Genomic DNA, 18,938 nt, shown 5'->3' with positions numbered 1-18,938 from the left:
CCCCAATGACCACTCACCCACCCGTGGGACGCACGCCCCAACCAAACCCCTCAGGCTCCTCGAAACGAAGGGCCGCCCTGGGCTTTCTGTCTCGGCTGACGGCATTCCGTCCACCCACCTGACCAGCAGGCCACCTCTCCTACTCACTCGCTCACCTGGCAAGCAGTTATTAAGTACCAACAGTATACACAGCATGAGCATAAAAACCACCACAGCAACACAGCTGAGCCGGGGGTTCCGTACGTTCGTGGGTCTGCACGTATGACAGGGGGACCCCGGAGCTCTGGTGACCCCTTCTCCCTACAGCCCCCTCAGCCCTCTGTGCCTGCAGTGCCAGCCCCTGGGGACACGGTCTGCCTCCAGGCCACCCCCACCTCCCACTTCCGCCTACTCCTCCCACGCTCCACGCGGCAGCTGGGGCCCTGGGAGACCCGGGCTCCAGTCGGCCACACCGCTCAAGGCTCCCACAGCCCCACAAAGCCACGTTCTGTTTCCAGCTCACGGGGTGGGTCCCTGCGGCTCGGCACCCACGGCTGCATGCGCGGTGGGGCTCTGGAAGCAGGCGCTCCGCTTGCCCCGTGGTTCAGCTGCAAACCCACTCCAACGGGGTGAGTTTGAGATGCTCGCTCAGAGTCTTATTCATTTCATGACAAATTTGAAAAAAAAACCCGAACTATGCCCACGTTAGCCACAATTCTGTGTGCCTTTGTGTGACGCGACCAAAAGGAGAGACATGGGAGGGACGTGGCGGCCGCGCTCCGTGAGCGGCTGCCCCTACCTGTTCTCGCAGTACTGGCCGTAGTGGCCGGGCCCGCACTCGCACGCGTAGCCCCGCGGGGAGCCGGGCCTGTGCACACACGCCGAGACGTGCTCGCAGGGGTTCAGATGGCACACGTCCACACACTGCCTTCCGAAGTACCCTGTGGGGACAGGCCAGCGTCACCGCCACCCCAGAACCCGCCCGCGACGCTCCTCGTCCCCGCCGCAGAGCCAGAGCCTCGGGGGAAGACGTCTCGGGCCGTCTGCGACTTCCCCAGAGTCCACTCCTCCTGCCACGCCGCCACAGAGGGACGTGGTGCCTCGCTTGGTGTCCCGGGACACACCAACAGTGTGTCCAACAGTGCGGTGGGTCGGACCCGGAAACGCAGCGACGCGCGCCTCCTGGGTCCCCTCCACCGGGACGGCAGGAGGCCGAGGGAGGGAGTCCTGGCCACCCCAGGTCACACAGTGGGATCGCAGCCCCTCAAAATCCAGGCGGCCACTGAAAGTATCAACTCTGAACGCGGGGATTTCTCACGAATTCCCTCCCCCTCTCATCACGCGTTCTGAGAATAAAGCCCGGAGGCCCCACGTCCCAAGTGAGGACCAATGTCCGAATCCGCTCTGAGAAGTGACCCCTCTTCCCAGTCACGGAGGCTCAGGCCTCGCAGCCCCGCAGCCCCGGCGGGGGTGCTCCTGCTTCGCGTGCCCCAGGGCGCTCTCCGCACCAAAGCACTGCCCTCCGCCCGCGGGCTTCAGGACGGCGGGGTGCGGGCGCGGGCCCCCACCTTTCTCGCAGATGCAGGAGTAGCCGTCCCAGGTGTCGCGGCAGCGGCTGTGCTGAGGGCAGGGGCTGGAGGAGCACGGGTCCTCCACGTCACAGCCGTCCTTCACCCGGACCTTGACGGCGTCGTCCATGTTCAGCGTGGCGATGTTGGTGGACGTCTCCCCCATCCTCACTCCCTGAGTTAGAAAGGGGCAGCCAGGCTCAGTCCAGCCTCTTGGGGTTGCAGGGACCCCAAAAGGCAACCAGGGGTTAAGAGAGCCCCAAACTCTCTCGGGTCCCCAAGAAGCAATGCCTCATTGTATAGAGCTGGACTGGCACGGGGAAGGGCAGGGTCACATGTGCTGCCTTCGGGCGTGTGGTCCAGGTAGGTGGACCAGCTGCCTGGAAACAAAGACCCAAAGCACCATGGTTGGTGCAAGAAGAAAAAGTAAGCGAGGGTAGAGGGAGAGCGTGGCCGTGGACGCAGGGGGAGAGCGTGGCCGTGGACGCAGGGGGAGAGCGCGGCCGTGGACGCAGGGGGAGAGCGCGGCCGTGGACGCAGGGGGAGAGCGCGGCCGTGGACGCAGGGGGAGAGCGCGGCCGTGGATGAAGGCAGGCAAGACGCCTCGGGGGACGGGGCATCCCGGCAGAGGATGGGGACCACGGGGGGCCGCACCCAGCAAGTCCCACCTTGGAGGACAGCAGGGAGATGGAAGGCCGCCCCTGAGGAGGGTGGGTGCGTGGAGAGGAGGCACATAGAGTTCCCTTCTCTGCAGCGGGAGGCCCAGGGGCATGACCGGGGCTACTTGATCAACAGCTCACTCCGGCTGCCGCTAGAACACCTGCTCCAGGGGACGACCACGGTGGCACCGTTCAGGTGAGTGTGGGGTTCGGGGAGGGGCAGCAAAGGCCACATTCCAGACAGGACAGGAGGGCAGAGCTGCAGGTGGCGGACTGTGACGTGGGGCAGGGATGCAGGGGGAGGCCTGGAGGGGGACCGCGGGGAGGACGAGTCTGAGCTGGAAGCAGGACCTGCTACGGTGGGGTTGGCTGAGACTCGTCATTCATTTACTGAAAACCAGCGGGCTGAACAACGCCTCTGCGGGCGTCTTGTGACCACGGCCCTGCCGTACCTGCATACAGCCCCGGAAGCCGCGGCGCACCGTGACCTTGTCCTCCGACACGCCGCCCACGACGACGCTTCTCATCCTGAGGCCTGGGAGCTGGTTCCCGATCTGCACCGTGTCCTGAGCGGGGAGAGGAGGCTACATCCACGGGCTGGGACCCCTGGGAGGAACGTGCTCGAAGGCCGAAACACGGTCACTCTGACCAACTCCCCACAGCCCTAGGGCATCTGGGCCTCCAAACGGGGTGGGCGGGGGGTGAGCTGGGTTGTGTGTGGGGGACGGGCAGGAGTGGGAACTGGGTCGCAGGACACACGTCCCCATCCCAGCACAGCCAAGATGGCCAACTGGGGGGACCTGGGCAATGCTGCCAGCTCTGTAGTGGCGCTGCTCCCGAGCCGCTCTGAGAAAGCGCTGGTGAGCTAGGGAGACGGCAGCAAGATGGCAGCGGGTACAGATTACGTGCACCGTGGCCAGAAGCAAGGATGTTCCCACTGGACCATCAGGCCCTGGAGGGCTGCGTCCTGAACATGACAGCTGCTTATTCTCAGAACCAAGTGGGAGAAGCGCCCAGACTCTAAGGGCACAGAACTCAAGAGGAGCCCAGAAAAAAAGGCCTCTTGCTACTGTCTGCAAACCATGGACATCGAGTGTGGCTCACCCAGCGTGCTGTGAGTGAGCCCTGCCTGGAGTGCCACGTGCCCATCTGGGACAGGAGCCCTTGTCCAGTGTGCCCTGGCCCCCTCTGGTCCCCGGGGCTCATCTGCTCAGCCACCATCACACAGCACCATGCTGGGGTAAGGACCCGTGCCTTGTTCATCTATGTGCCCCAGAGGCACAGAACCGCGCACGCTGTCGTGACTCAGGACAGCTCTGCTACAAGGAACCACCGTGGAAGGTGCTAACGGCACTGTGACGGGACACACAGAGTCCAGGAGCAGACCATCTGGAAAGGCACAGATACTGGCGCCCACAGCATAAGGCAGCCTGTGAGACCCAAACTCAGGGGGCCCAGAATGTGTGCCCCCAAGTCCTCTAGGACTCTGGCAGGTCCAGGCACACGGAGGGGTCACTCTGTTCTCTCACGGGCGCGGGGAAGGTGTCTGTTCCAAAGAGGGTACAGGCGCCAACTCACCTGGTCCAACCCATAGTCCAAGGTCATGACCGCCAGGTACTTGATGTCTTTGCCCTCCTTGGCGCTCTTCAGTTCTATCAACAGGTGGTGCCACTCCCCGTCAGTCACACGGGACCTGGACAACCTCATGGAAGCCACGTCTGAGGGACCATGGGACACCTCGAACTGGACATACTTGTTTAGGATCTGGAGGACAGGGAGAGCCAGACCCACCAGCTGAATTGATGACAACAGAACAGAAAATGCTCCGCAGTCGCTTAAATAACAAAGCCACGTACACAGACCTACCCCAGGGCACGGGGCCGAAGACGGACCTAAAAATGAGGCCAAGTTTCGTTTCTAATTATCGCCTGTATCACTCTTCAGACTTACGTGCCTTTTTCTGGGGCAAGAAGGGTCAACTGTGGACAGAACTGGGTAAGATAAAGCCCACTGGACTTAATTACCGGGAACAACCCCAGGTGCGGTTCTGAGCTCTTATTTCTGGAGTTTCTGGAGGCGCGCGTTCCACTTTATGAGACGGGATTCAGGCCACCACGTTTATGTGTTTGTACAAAACAAAAAAAACAGCTGCTGGCGAAGTAACTGGCCTAAGGTGTTCGCGTTCAAAGAAAGCGTAGCCAGGAGCGACGCCAGATCTTATTTGCCCTAATGAGGGACTTGGTAGTTGGCACCAGCACCCCCCAAGAACACCGAGAACCGCAAGACAGACACTAAAGCGTCGCCGTCTGAAGGCGTCAGAGTGACTCAAGGCAGAGTGACGGAGCCACAACCAGGTAGAAGACGACAATCTGCAGGACCGGACTTGGGGTGTTCGCTTCTGCTGACCGTTGGCAGCTGGTTCTGGAAGACACAGCGGAGGCTGGAAACTGAGCAGAGCTTTCCAGTCTCCCGGCGCTGGGATGATAAAAACCAGAATTCAGAGCCGGGTCAGGGTGGGGGCAGGGCTTGCTGGAAGCAAAAGTGAGGGGCAGGGACAGCAGCATTCTAGTTTCCAGTTCTCACTGTCTTCGCTATGATGCTCGGCACTCGATCAAAAATAACCCAGCACGGGAGGAGACAAGACGGTGCGCGTGAACACCAAGAGAGGCTGGAAACAGAGCACCGCCCCCGCCCCGCCCAGGGGTCTGTAAAATAGAGTCATCGGACACAGACTTGAGAACAATAGTGGGAACCACAGAACTTGCAAGGAAACGAGTTCGGGTGACCATTAGACTCTTATTTTTGTGGATAAACATTCTATTTCGGGAGACAAGATTCAAGCTAGCCAGTTTGAAGATGTGTAAGAAGGTGGGGACCTAGCCGGGCAACGCACATAAGATACTCGCGTTGAAAGATCATCTCAAGCAAAGAACAGTTTAGAAAAACACGAACAACTATTAACGCACTGTTTCAAAGAGACACGCCTAAAATGTAAAGATTCAGAAGTGCTGAAAGTAAAAGGCCGGAAAAAGACATGATGTAAACACCAACCAAAGAGATCTGGTGTAGCTCTAGGAATGACACAAAGGACACCTGAAGGCAAACAAAGAAATTCCAGAGATAAAAGCAATTTTCATACTGATGACAGCACTGCTTATCCAGGAAGACAAAACAATTCTAACTTTGTATGCACCTAATAACACAGCCTCAAAATGCCCAAAGCGCAACTTGACAGAACTAAAAGGGCGAAGACGTGAATCCACCAGGAGGGCTGCAAACTTTTTCAATTCACGTCTCTCAGTAACCGAGCAGAGAAACACCACCACCAAAAAAATCAATGACAAAGAAGGTCCGAGCACCCCCATGAGCAAACTTCACTCATTTGATGTACCCAGAACCCAACTGCAGGACACATATTCAGAACGTAAAGGTGGGACATTCACAAGAAAGATGAGATGCTGGGCTGGGAAGCAAGTGCCACGCACTTCGAGGCTCTGGAGTCCCACAGCATGCCTTCTCCGACCTGCAGCTACGCCAGAATCAACAACAAAATGATTTACTAGAAAATGCCACCTGTTTGCTGATTCACAAACATACTCCCAGGGTGCCTAGGTGGCTCGGTCACTGAAGCGTCTAACTCTGGATTTCAGCTCAGGTCTTGATCTCAGGGTCGTGGGATCGAGCCCCACTTTAGGCTCCGTGCTCAGCACCGAGTCTGCTCAAGAGTCTGTCCTTCTCCCTCTCCATATGCCCCTCCCGCCGCTTGCATGTGCGCATGCTGTCTTGCAAATAAATAAATAAAATCTTTAAAAAGAAATCTTTTTGAAAGGAAGGGAGAGTGTGCATAAGCGCGGGTGCTGGGAGGGGCAGAGGGAGAGACAGAATCCAGAGCAGGCTCCACGCCCAGTGCAGAGCCCAACACGGGGCTCGGTCTTGAGACCCCGAGATCATGTTCTGTGCTGAAATCAAGAGTCAGACGCTCAACCGAGGGAGCCACCAGGCACCCCGAAACACTTCTACGTACCCCACGGATTAAGAAAGAGATCATGATGGGAAAACAGAAGGTATTTTCAGCTGATTATAAAGACAATGCAACTAATTATGTGTTTTGGTTTTTAGTCTTAGTCGGGAGTGACAGCAAGAAGGCGACTCTTCACCTTCTTACGCCGTGTCCCCTTTCGTCCACAGGAGTGCAGTCAACCTCCCGCACCCCCCTGGCTGTGCTCTCTCACCGCCCTTGCCGACAGAAGCCCAAGGCCGCTGATCAACAATAAACATGACATCTGTCTACGGACAAAGGCGAAAGCATGACTCCCAGGCCCACGCGCCGCGACTGCCCGCCCCCTCCGGTCTGTTGCCGGATCGGAGGGGAGCATTCGACAATAGCCAGGTGATCCCCCTTGACAATGCAGGCGGAGTGAGGGCGCCTGAGAGCAATTACCCGAATTGTGTGGGCTGCGGGATGACTGCGCAGCTGGTTGTAGCTGGTTGTAGCTGGTCGGGCTGCCGCGGACGCCAGGAACACCTACGCAGCTGCCCCACAGAGCTCACAAGCCTGCAGGAGGCCTGCCTTCAGACACACCACGTAGAAATAACGCTGAACATGCCCGTATTCCCCAGCTGACCCATTGGGTCCTGGAGTGGACTTCTGGGTCTGGAGGACCTGGAGGATCGCCCACAAGGCCACTTGTCTTGCCACCCAGACTTCCACAGGGAGGAGCTGGCCATAGTCCCCGGCCAAAAGCAAACCCTAAATTTTTGGATTAGCTATCCATAACGTAATTACTCAAACAACACGGGAGTTTTTGGCTTTCACTGTTGGTTCCTCCTGATAGCATACTTTTTTCCTACAGAGACCCCCACTGCCGAATGACAACCTGCAAGTTCTAATTCATCACCTGAGTCCCAAACAGCCAATTTAATTTGTTCCAACAGTGAAACAACCACAGAGGAAAAATACCATCCTGAGGCAACTGAGCTGCCAAGTGCTGGCCCAGAGCTAGCCTCTGGAACTGCTGGTAAACCTACGAAATCACGAGTTAATAAGGGGAACACAGTGACAGCTGTAACTATGGGATACACAGCCTGCACCTTCAGTGTGACCTGAATGGGCTCGCACTGGGGCTGAGCCAGCAGGCAAGGGAGCAGGGCAGGTCTGGGGAGAGAGGCTTCTGCTGGGGGGCTGTGGCCCCAGCCCCCTGCCCGCACAGGGTGAGTCACAGCCCCCTGAAACCCTGTCCTCACTGCTCTGTGGGTCCCGCCCCTGCTGACCTCTGACACGGAGCTCACAGGGGGCAGCGGGCAGTGCCTCTGTCCCTGCCTGCTGTCCCCGCCACTCACAGGTGTTTCCAGGCGTGCAGCCCACAGGAGCGATGGAAGGGGGTGATGTGGACGCCACAGAGGCTGGGTGATGAGGGAACGAGGCTTCCCTGAAGGAAAAGAGACGGGGGTGGATGCTCCGTGGGGTCCATCTCACGTCTGACCTTCTCTGACCGCAGCACAGCCCGCTCTGCCTGGGGACAGAAGTCCACTCCACACGAGGACGTGCAGTCCCCGGGGCCCAGGGCAGCAGCGAGGAAGGACACACAGCTCCGGGAGGAACCCCCACCACCGGGGGAGCCGTTACGGCCGGGCACACTGACCCTGGGGCACAGTGGGGAGCTCCGAGCCAGTCCGGCCCCGAGGCAGGAGAGGAGCTCGGTCTGGACGGAGACTCGGCGTGGCTGAAGACCATGCAGGACCCGTGCGAAGGGGGTCGGCGCTCCTGTGGCCACGTGCACCCAGGTCCTCCGTCACACATGTCCACACACACACACGCACAGACACGTACACGTACTTGAAGAGAACTCCCGAAGAAAGGCAGGAAAAAGCAACCTGGCTATGGGATTCCTTCTAATCCTGGGTCCCACTGGCCGCGCCGTGTGGGGAGGCAGATGGGGTCTGAAAAGGGTCACAAGGTGGCCTTTTCTGGCGGGGGGGAGAACCCTGGGCTGTGGCACCCCAGTCGAGGGTGTGCAGAGAGAGAGGGTTTGCTCAAGAACCTCCCATCCCCCCATCGCTGCAGACAGAAAGCGCCCGGAGACGGGAGACAGCGGGTCTGCACCGGGGGCCCGCCGGGGCAGAGTCCCCCGAACCCTGCAGCCCATCAAACCCCAGGCTGGCGGCGCGGGTGGGAGGTCCGGGGCTCGGCCCGCCCGCCGGCGTCGCTGGGTGACTTGCACAACCTGCAGGAACGCCCCTCGTCCCCCCAAATGAGATGTCCACGGAGCTGGCAGGACGCGAGGGGGAGCTGCTTGTGGAGCAAACACCAGGACGGCGTGTCAACTTCACGTTTTAAAGGGTTTTAGTGACTGCTTACCTGACGCTTTTAATCAGCAAAACAGTAAAGCCCCGAGAGATTAAGACAGCACCCGCAGAAGGGGATTCCCAGTTCAGGAGGACCCAGGAACGTCAGGGTGCCAGTCCACACGGCCCCCTCACGCCCGTGGCCGCAGCCTCGAGCCTCGGGGACCCCCGTCCCGGCCCGCAGGTGCTCGCCGCCACCTCCAGTGCCAGACGCCGGGGGCCACAGCCAGGATCTAAAACACACCTTGGCTGAGTTCTGCAGCCGAGAGGCCGGGCCATGGGTCCAGCCAGCCCCGCACCTACTCCATCTCGGCGATAAAAGAAGAAAGAAAGCGCTGGAATCGACCCCCCCGTGGGAACCGTAGCTGCACGCTGGATTCCCTGCGCTCTTCCCGCGTATGAATGGCGAGATTGTGCGGCCCGCTGGGAAAGCAGGCTCGTGTTTCCTTTCTTACTCTCGCTGGGGACCCCGCCAGGCCGGTGCGGGCAGAGCGGGGGCGGGACGTGGCAAGGTCCCCTCCCTGTCCCCTGGGCGCCAGGGGCCCGTGCATGCGGCCTGGGAGCTCAGGCTGCCCCCCTCGGGCGCACACCGGCCCCGCCAATGCCCGGGGAGGGGGTGGGGGCGGACGCGGCTCGCCCTCACCTGGAGATGGAGCCGGGAGGACGCGCCCGCCACGGCCTCCATCAGGACGCCATCCTCCTTCCTGGTCCGGAACATGAGCCCCAGGTACCAGGGCACGGAGATGGTGATGTCCAGGTCGCTCCAGGACACGAGGCTCTCCCCGCTGAAGCGCTGGGGGTGCGGCATGACTGTGGACACAGAAGTGCGGGGCCCTGGACATCAGACATGCCGCAGGGAACCTTCTTCCGTTGCAGGGGGGCAGGGCAGGCTCCCGGGGAGGCAGGGGTGGGGTGGGGCAGGATTTTCATTTCGATTCAAAGGCCCGTCTCGGACTCTACGTGTCCAGCGTCCGATCCTGAGTCCGGGAGCTGCAGGCTTCCAGGAGCCCAGCCCCGAGTCACCTGCCGCCTTCCTGGGGAGGGAGAGACGGGCTTGCGGGGAGGTTCTCAGTCCCAGACAGGGCATGACAAGGGGCTCTCGGGCCGGCTGGCAGGCACAGCCCGGTGGCCTGAATCCTTGGGCTCAGCAGACGGGGTGCTGGGGGGCTGCGATCACAACCCACGTGTCCCACCTCCCACCGACTGGCTGGGACACCCGGGGGGCAGGAGCAGGGTCCCCCAGCAGGACCGTATGGGCCTGCCGTGACTACCACGCGTGTGCCGGCACCCCACCCCAACCCCGCAGCCTAACCAGCCCTCATGTGTGTCCGGGTGGGCTCCGACCCCCAGGCACACCGGCCACTGTCGCTTGCTCTGTTCCTGGCGAAGGGCATGGAGGTGGGGAGCCCGCTGGCCAGCCGAGGGCTCCGGCACATTTTGGGGGAGACCAGGGAGTGACAATGGGGGGACTGAGAGCCTCGTGTGGTCTGTTACACTCGGATGAACCGGGTGCCGGGTGGGCCTCTGTCTCCAGACCCCGGGTGTCACATAGGAGCACCCCCGAGGGGACAGCCCGATGACAGCACAGGGCGCACCAACTGGGGGCTGCCTCCGGGGCAACAGCCTCATGCGCCCCGGGCTGTCTGTTTCCTGCTCTTTTGAACCCAGCGTTGGCATCTGTTTTCTCTGGCTGGGCTCACGGTCTCCATAACAGGAACTCTGGGGTGGGCGCGTGTCCGCCCAGCCGCCGCCCCAGCTTCCTGCACACCGCCCCCAGCCGGGTCCTGCGTGTGCTCCTACGTCCCACCCACGCCTGAGGACACGCACGCCACCGTGGGAGCCCAGACGCCCCGGAGGGAGGTCCCCGAGGCCCCGAGGCTGGGCAGGCCCCCAGGCCAGCCCCTCACCTTGTTCGCAGTTCTTCCCGCCGAACCGGAGTGGGCACTCACAGAGGTAGGTGTCCCACCGGCTGACACAGGTGCCCCCATTCTGACACCAGGTCCCCTCACAGAAGTTCCTCTGAGCAGCGCAGCCTGGGGACACAGAGCGGGGAACACGAGGGGACTGCATGGGTCGCAGGGGAATGGTTGCTGAGACCAACCCGTGTGCTGGGAAGACAGCCCCATGAGCAACAGCCCTGAGGGGAGGCAGGCTGGCCTGAGACCCCCCGAGCTGGAGGACCATCAGAAGTGGCACAGGACACATGCCTGTCCTGCTGGGACACCAGGGGTGCACTGCCCAGCCCCATGGCACCCGGCATCGCACGCTGCAGGACGCCCAGCCCCCGAGCAGCACCTCCATGAGCCAGGGCTCCCCACTTGCAGGCCCACAGCTAGGGGAACATGGGCTCCGCCTGAGCAGCAGTCGTGGCCCGGGCTGCGGCCGTGGCCGTCCCCAACCTACCTGCCCTTGTGCCATTGTTGGCAATGAAGCTGGCCATGTCCACGTTCCTCCCATCCACGGTCAGGTTCCGCATGCAGCCCACAAACTGCCGATTGTGCACCGGGAAGGCTTCAGGCAGGTTGGGGACGCCGCCCAAGAGCAGAGGGCCGGTCAGGTCCAGGGACCTGGGGATGCAAAGCCGACCCGTCCGGCCTCTGGGTCAGGCTAGCCGGAGGCGGCGCTGGGGTCCCGATGCTGCCATCCCATCACGGTGGCCTATGCCACCGGACACCCCCAGCACCGACAACTGAACAGGGAAGCAGGCAGCCAATGGGCCAGGACACAAAAGCCAGATCCTACTTCCAGGGCCACCACCAGCCCCTTGAACCCAAGCCACATCCAAATGGAGTCCTATCTGCAGCCAGGCCAGCCCAGCCCACGCAGAACGACCAGTCCAGCCCATGCCAAACAGTGGCACGACCCCTCCGACCTCTGATGACCTTGAGTTCACAGCAAACTAGACCCTGGTTCTGCGTGAGCACCTGCATAGCCACGGGGAAGGGGCCTAATCTGTCCAGTGACATCTTTCTTATCCATAAAATGGGCACGACCCCACCTCCCCCACACTGCTCCGGACACTCAGCACAGATTGGGTGGTCGAACGGTGGGCTACCAAACTTACTGCCGAATATGCCACCAAAACACGATTAGAAAGGAGCAAGACTGTCTGCTCTGGCTGGAGGGACGGCCTGACGGCTGTCTGCACTAGCAGGTCAGTTTCTGAGTTAGCACGATCCGCAGAGAATCTCCAGGCTCTCACCGAGGGAGGTGGACCGGACCGCAGGGACCCATGCCCAACGGATGGGGGCAGGCGACCCCATGGTCTCTGGGGTCTGTAAGCCAGACTTGGCCTTGCCATTACTTTGGCAGAAGTGGTAAGGGGACTTATTCTAGAAGGTTCTGACGTTCAGACAGAAGGTGCCCCGAACGATGGGGAGGGACCCTGATTTCAGCCTGGACTGGGGCGGCCGGGATGCTGAGTCCAAGGCGCCTGCATCCGATCAGGGTCCTGCCCCAGACGACCCTGTTGGGGAGCAACAGTCATGGCGGGGTGGGGGGGTGCCTGGGCCTCCCCTCTCCCGGGATGCTCACTTCTTGGAGCCGCTCTGTGTGCCCTGGGCAGCGCAGCTGTAGTTCCCGACGAGGCTGCCGAAACGCACAGCCACGGCCGTGTCACAGTCATCCACAGTCACCACAGCCACCTTCTCTCCAGACGGCCCATGCGGCAGGCCCAGGCGGCCAATGTTGGGCTGCGGGAAGAGAAAGCAGAGAAGGCATCAGCGTGGGCTCCCACCGGCGGCACGTGCCAATCGCGCATAGGCGCTGAGGACGTAGGAAGGCCACGTGTGGACAGCCTTGTTTTAAATTAGTCCCCTAAACCAGCTGTACTGGGTACCCCTAAAACGTATGTCCTTGCCAGCACCTCGGGTCTGCGGGTGTGATTAGCAGACGAGGTACAGTGTAGGACGGTGGACCCTGGTCCCATGTGACTGGCGACCTTACGAGGCCCAGACAGAGCCCTGGGAGAAGGCCATGTGGCGAGAGAGGAAGACAGAGGAAGACAGAGACACCCTAGGCCCAGGAGCCCCAACAGCCGCCAGCACCACCCGCATCTGAGGGACAAAGGGAGGCCTGCCCTTGGAGCCCTCAGATGGAGCTCGGCCCCGCTGACGCCTCGATCCTGGGCTTCCGGCCTCCATAACCATCATAGAATAATTTCTGGTGTCCTTAGTCACCCGGTTTGTGAATTTGCCACAGCAGCCAGCACCACAGCCCGAGACGCCTCCTGCCCCATATTCTGCCTGGTGTCCAAGCAATGGCTGGTCCCGCGGCCACACGCCTCCTGACCCGGGTCCCACGCACACTTTCACGTTCTAGGGAGTGGCCCCTCCGGGCCCCCAGGCACTCCTGGGCCAGGTCTTCCCTCGTCCTGGAATGACCCTCCTGTGCCCCTTACTGGAGGCCGGACACACTTCCAGCCCCAAGGCCAAGCCCCACTTGCCTCGGAGCTTCTCCCTCCTCGGCCGTCCCTGAGGGCCTCACGCACACGGTCTCCCCACCGAGCGCTGGTTATAAGAATTCCTCCCCAACTGGTGGCTTTGGAGAGAGCTGACTCACTTCTGGAAGAAGCAGGGTCCCTTCTCAAGGAGGCTGTGGTCAGTGTCCATGACAGCAACACCAGGCAGCCCCACCCTGTCCCTGGCACCCCCCACTCTCCCGGCCTGTCCCTCTAGCACCCGAGCATGTGCTCCATACAGCCCTCGAACGGCGACCGGCTGACGCCACCAGTGATGTGAGCACGTAGGTCTCAAAGTTCTGGAAAAGGAGCGGGCAGCCCGACAGCCGGCTCGGGTTGGGCCAGGCAGCTACGGTCCCCATCTGTCCAGCCCGGGTGACGACAAGACCGGCCCGCAGCAAGTGGCCTGGATTAACCGTGGTGCGCATGAAGTGCCTCCAGGCCTCCCAATCAGCTCACGGCACACAGGGCTCCTTCCTCCCCACAGAGGGGACGTGCTTTCCCGGCCCTGACAGCCCTTCCCATAGCCCCTAAAAACAAGACTTGGTGTCCACCGTGAGAGCTCTGGGGTCTGCCTGAGTTTGTAATACGGTACAATTTTATACTTCTTTACAATGGTATTCAAAACAGGCAGTTGTAAAAAAAGAGGAGAATTTAATTGAATCAATTAAATTAATTAAATCCATGTCTTTTAACAAGGAAATGACAACTGCACAGTTCATTCGAAAAGAAAACTCCAAGTCTTCAAAGGAGTAGTGAAGTACCTATTGGATCGAGGACACTGGGCAGGACAAGGAGCTGCTGATAACAGGAGCTCGGCCAGGTGGCCAAGCTGTGATGCCACGGGCTGCTCTCTTCATCCTGGTGATGCTCTCCTCCCCTGCGTTGTGCAGTGCACAGCCTGCACCACTGTACATGGTGACCCCACCTGAGCCTCTCAGCCAACCATCTGACTAGAAAAGGTTCATCACTGATCCTCAGTTTCTCTACCCACAGAAAAGCGTTTTAGGGGCGCCTGGGTGGCTCAGTGGGTTAAAGCCTCTGCCTTCAGCTCAGGTCATGATCCCAGGGTCCTGAGATCGAGCCCCGCATTGGGCTGTCTGCTCCGTGGAGAGCCTGCTTCCTCCTCTCTCTCTCTCTCTGCCTGCCTCTCTGCCTACTTGTGATCTCTGTCTGTCAAATAAATAAATAAAATCTTTAAAAAAAATTTTTTTTTAAAAAAAAGAAAAGCGTTTTATATTAGAATGCCTGTCCTCTCTATGTTACAGGGACTTTGAGAGTGACATCAATAGAAGACACATGATTGTCCCAGGAACCCTTCTTGGGTAAATCCAAGGGAGGCTTTTACCAGGCCACCCAGTACCTTGGTTCCTGGATAACCTTCTTCATTTTCTTTTGTATCAGTTGATGAGATCACAAGATCTGAGAAGCTGCGTCCTCAAAGATTCCACCTTTGATTCAGCAACAGTGAGATGAGTATAAAACATTTATCTGTTTTTGGGGCACCTGGGGGGCTCAGTGGGTTAAAGCCTCTGCCTTCGGCTCAGGTCATGATCCCAGGGTCCTGGGATTGAGCCCCGCATCAGGCTGTCTGCTCCGCGGAGAGCCTGCTTCCTCCTCTCTCTCTCTCTCTCTCTCTGCCTGCCTCTCTGCCTACTTGTGATCTGTCTGTCAAATAAATAAATAAAATCTTTAAAAAAAAAATGATCTGTTTTCTCACTCTGTTACAGCAGTGTGCTTTAGAAAAACACGTCCAAGTGCCTATTAAGGGCTGCTTAAGTGCTAGGTGCTGTCCTCAGGAAGAACCGTCCCCAGGCCGTGCGAGCCCCGCGTTAGCTCTACAACTTATAATTTACATTTTGGAGGCTGGGTGGGAGACTTCTCTGAAGACGTAAGTGGCATTTATCCTCAGAAAGCTCTCATGAGGCTGAGCTGCCGTTTGCGAGACTGCGGTCATGGTTAACAGCTGTCCGTCAGCACCGGGCCAGGTCCCGGGATGCAAGCAAGAGCAGTGGGGGGGGGGGGGCGCGGATGACAGGAGGCAAAGGCCCCGCAAACGCCAACACTTGTGCTGAGAGCACACTTGTTGACTCAGGACAGCCCACCGCGAAGACAGACTTCAGAGCCTGATGTCACTTCACCAAAGCAGCAAGCTTGGCTTTCGGGACAACAGACAGGATCTGATAAACATCATCCAACACCTGTTTCTCAATTCCCGCTCCCGGACCCACGGGCGGTCAGGTCAGAAGCGACGGCCCTTCCAGCCACGAGAGCGAGCATTCTTAGATGGGGAACGAAAGGGACCAGCCGGAGAGACACCGTGAAGTACCCGGGAAAACCAGTGCCCCACAGAGCGCCCCACTGTCCCACCCTTTCTCAGGCCCCAGAACACGCAGCACGGGGGGAGGGGGGGCAGCGACTTGCCACGCCCGCCCCACATGCCAACAGCCACCATGTGGTCAGCCGCTGCAGCAGAACATGCGGGGGCACGCCAGGAGAGGCACGTGCAGGGGGCCTGGGGACACGTGGGGGGTGCGCCTCCTAGAGTCCCCGTGGTACCTGGCAGCTCCCCTGCTGGGGACAGACCTGAGAAGCTGAGCACAGACACTGCCACTAGAATCTGCTCGCGGATGTCCACAGCAGCACCGCAGTCGACAGCAGGAGGGGGAGACCACCCAAACGTCCGTCCACGGAAGGACGGATGAGGGTCCCGTGTCGCAGGACTCAACTTATGTGAAATGTCCAGGACACAGAGATCCACAGACAGAAGGCAGCCCGGAGGTTTTGGGGGCTGGGGGAGATGCAGAGGCAGTGCTGGGGGTACAGAGTCTCCTCTTAGGGTACTGGGAAGATCTCCGACCTAGACGGAGGTGGCGGTGGCACCATGTTCGCCAACACACAGAGCGGCCCTGAGACGCTCACATGACAACAGCTCTTCCGTGATGTGAACCGAGGTGGTCCGGATGGCGGCTGCCCTCCTCGACCCCCGTGGCCGCGATCTACCCGGGCAACCAGGTAGATGGGAAGCTCCTTCCCATTGTGATCTGGAAAGTGGGGATAAAATGCACCTCGTGGCCCACGTGTCAAGACCGTCACCCGCCATAAAATGCAGGGACAGAGCGGCGGCTCGCGGGCGGGCGGGGTGCAGACAGCCCGGGTCAGGCTGAGAAGCGAATCGAACACACGGGCAGGAGCGCTAGACTGGGGCTCGGGTCATCGGCTCTTGCCAACGGAAGACAAAGCATGTCTTACCCGGCTCGGCCAGTGTGTGGAAGGAACTCCCCGCGGGGCCGAACTCGGAGCGCCGTGGCAGCCCCCCCGGCCTCCGTGTGTCCAGCTCTCGTGTTTGAAGAAGAGAGAACGGTTTAAGCTGCTCATTCAGAGCGCGGACGTGGGGATTTGGCACAGGCGAATGAGAGAGCTCACGGGGGCTCTGCTGGCACGGGTACAGAGGAATGAGATAAAGAACAAGACAAAAACAAACGGTCTCTAATATTCTTAAGAACTGTGAACCTTCGCCACGCATTAGCACACAAGAAAAAGACACGGGAAGTGAGGGGTCACGTGGCAACAATTCTCACGTTAGAAGGGAGCGGGACACAGGGAGGACGGAGGCTGGCATCCCTGCCTCTCTCTTCCCTGGGCTCAGCCTGCCCGGTGCGGCGGCCAGCCAGACCTCGGGGGACCCCACACCTGCAGCAGCCCGGCCTGGACACCAGGGTGCACAGGGGCCCCTGAGCAGAGCCAGCCCCGGGGCAGGTAGAATTGGGGCCAGCAAGGACAGACCCCACCATGCTCACCCCTGCCATCAACTGAGAAAAACCAAGAGGGTTGTCATGTGCTTGGGGCAGGGGACCTGAAAGCAGAAAGCTTTGCGACTCCGCACAGATCCAGGTTCTTGATTTTCAGTAAGGCAATCAGAAGTCATCACTTGGGGTCTGTCCCTTTCTCTTTTTCCTTCAATTTATTTTCTTCTCCACATGCAGACCCTCCCCGCGCACCTCCATTCAGATGCTCTCAAGCAGCTGGTGGAGATTTTCTTGCCTGCACAAAAGCGCTGGGTCCTTACGAAGTGCTCACATTTCTACAGCCTTTTACCCCACTGCAAACAATTCCTCATCAGGGAGGCTGGTGGGGTTCGGTTTCAAGTGCTGGACGCGGGGGGGAAGGCAGCGTGGGGGCGCCTCGAAACCAGACACCAGGAGCGGCAAGTCTTGGGAAGTAAATGGATTCGTGCTCTGGGTCAGAAACGATCAACCAGAATTCACGTCAAAGAATTCACACTTGGGTGGACTTTGGGAATGTCACCAGGAGTCAAAATGCAGCCTTGAACATGTACCGAGCTGTCAGTTCCCACATGCAGGGAGGCTCAGATCGGACGTGAGGGCCTGCTGAACACAGCCCGCGGGTGACGGCCGCTACCCTGGGAAACGTGCGCCGGACCGTCCCCGCCATGCCACCCCAATCCCGGCTCGGAGGCGAACAGCCCTCCCTGGGAAGCAGGCACAGCATTTCTTTGAAGCGAATGGGAAGACAGGCTCATGAGGAGAGTAACCCTCAGAAGCACACACAATTCCAGGGTCATACCAGATTCCTAAGGGGGCCCCCGACAGGACGTTGAGGGACTCAAACACAGGACTGAGGTGCAGACTCCCGGGAGGCCCAAAGCAGGGCCGGACGGAGCGCCCATGCTGGTAGGCAGGCAGCAGACCACGGTCTAGCTGGAAACCACTCGGAGCCTCAGTTTCCCCACCTGTACCGCATGGGTGTGGCCTCCCTGCTGCCCTCCTGGCAGAATCCCTGCCCCAGGCAAGCCGGACTCCGGGGCATCGAGGTGCTGGCGGGGATGCACCCCAGCACCACACAAGAAAGGGCCAGAGAAGGGATGTAGGAAAGACAGATTAAGGAACCTGGGGGGTTTAACCCACTTGCCATCACCGCACCCTTTGATTCTTCTTCAAGCTCTTAAGCTACTTGATGTCTCCTTTACTTTTTTTTTTTTTTTTTAGATTTTATTTATTTATTTGGGGGGTGCGCACAAGCAGCGGGAGGAGCAGAGGGAGAGGGAGAAGCAGCCTCCCTGCTGAGCACGGAGCCTGACAGGGGACTCAACCCCCGGACCCTAGATCAAGGCCTAAGCTGAAGGTGGACGCTGAAAGGACGGAGCCCCCCACCCCCACCCAGGTGCCCCAGGCTACTAGATTTTTCTCTCCCCGACTTGCCTTGCTTTCCCCACCCCCCAAGCAAGTCCCTGCTACAGGAACCCCACCTGCCCGCTTATGTCGGATCCCCAAACAAGGCTTGGCCACGTCAGACCCATGCACGGGAGCCACGAACGTTGGGCCTGCCTGCACCCGATCTGCCCGCGAGCTACACGGGCAACACGGGCTTCCCCAGGGCGTCTTTGGAACTCGGCGCACCATGCCATGTCTCCACGAGGACAAAACGGCCTGCTCCCCGAGAACCGGGCTGCCCCGCCCTCCGAGCGGAGCTGGGGCGCACCGCCCAGGCCGGGAGATGGGTCTTGAGCTACAGCTCACTGCCCTGTTCCTCCTCCCCTGCGTTTGCAGTCAGGGGCTAGGGTAAAAACTCAGTGGCCAGCAGAAGCTCCCCAAAGTTAAGGTATGAAAGTATGTAGTCCTCAAGCTTAACGTTAAGAATTAAAAAAAAAAAAAAAAAAAAAAAAAGCCCAGATCTCTCTTGATTTCTTGTATGGACGTTAGAAACCTCTGTCCTGAGGACACAGCTCCCCCCTTAGGCGGCCGGACTGGGCCCTCAGGCAAGGCCATTGACTAGCCACCAGGTGGGGCAGACAGTTCTGCATTCGGAGACAAGGCCAAGTTCCTGCGCCAGCTGCGGCTGGGGAGTGGCCGGGGCTCCCGACGCCCTCACCCGCTAGTGGCCGGGGGCAGGGTCCCTACCACTCGG

At 59.8% G+C, this 18,938-nt stretch overlaps 1 protein-coding gene across 1 annotated transcript in view; it reads right to left on the bottom strand.

The window, feature by feature from the left end:
- Nucleotides 1-18,938, bottom strand: part of CELSR1 (cadherin EGF LAG seven-pass G-type receptor 1) — a 131,718-nt gene that overhangs the window by 27,643 nt on the left and 85,137 nt on the right. Inside the window, exons 6-13 of the mRNA XM_082739607.1 lie at nucleotides 12,086-12,243; nucleotides 10,955-11,118; nucleotides 10,459-10,584; nucleotides 9,195-9,361; nucleotides 3,785-3,970; nucleotides 2,659-2,772; nucleotides 1,548-1,722; nucleotides 779-920 (exon numbers count right to left, since the gene is read on the bottom strand). Of these exons, the coding sequence (XP_082595733.1) occupies nucleotides 779-920; nucleotides 1,548-1,722; nucleotides 2,659-2,772; nucleotides 3,785-3,970; nucleotides 9,195-9,361; nucleotides 10,459-10,584; nucleotides 10,955-11,118; nucleotides 12,086-12,243 (1,232 nt within the window). The remainder of the gene's footprint in view (nucleotides 1-778; nucleotides 921-1,547; nucleotides 1,723-2,658; nucleotides 2,773-3,784; nucleotides 3,971-9,194; nucleotides 9,362-10,458; nucleotides 10,585-10,954; nucleotides 11,119-12,085; nucleotides 12,244-18,938) is intronic.

The sequence above is a fragment of the Mustela nivalis genome (genome assembly GCF_964662115.1).
Source record: "Mustela nivalis genome assembly, chromosome: 7".
NCBI classification, from domain to species: Eukaryota; Metazoa; Chordata; class Mammalia; order Carnivora; family Mustelidae; genus Mustela; species Mustela nivalis.
The sequence above is the reverse complement of the archived record's forward strand: the minus strand, read 5'-3'. Positions and strand labels throughout refer to the sequence as shown.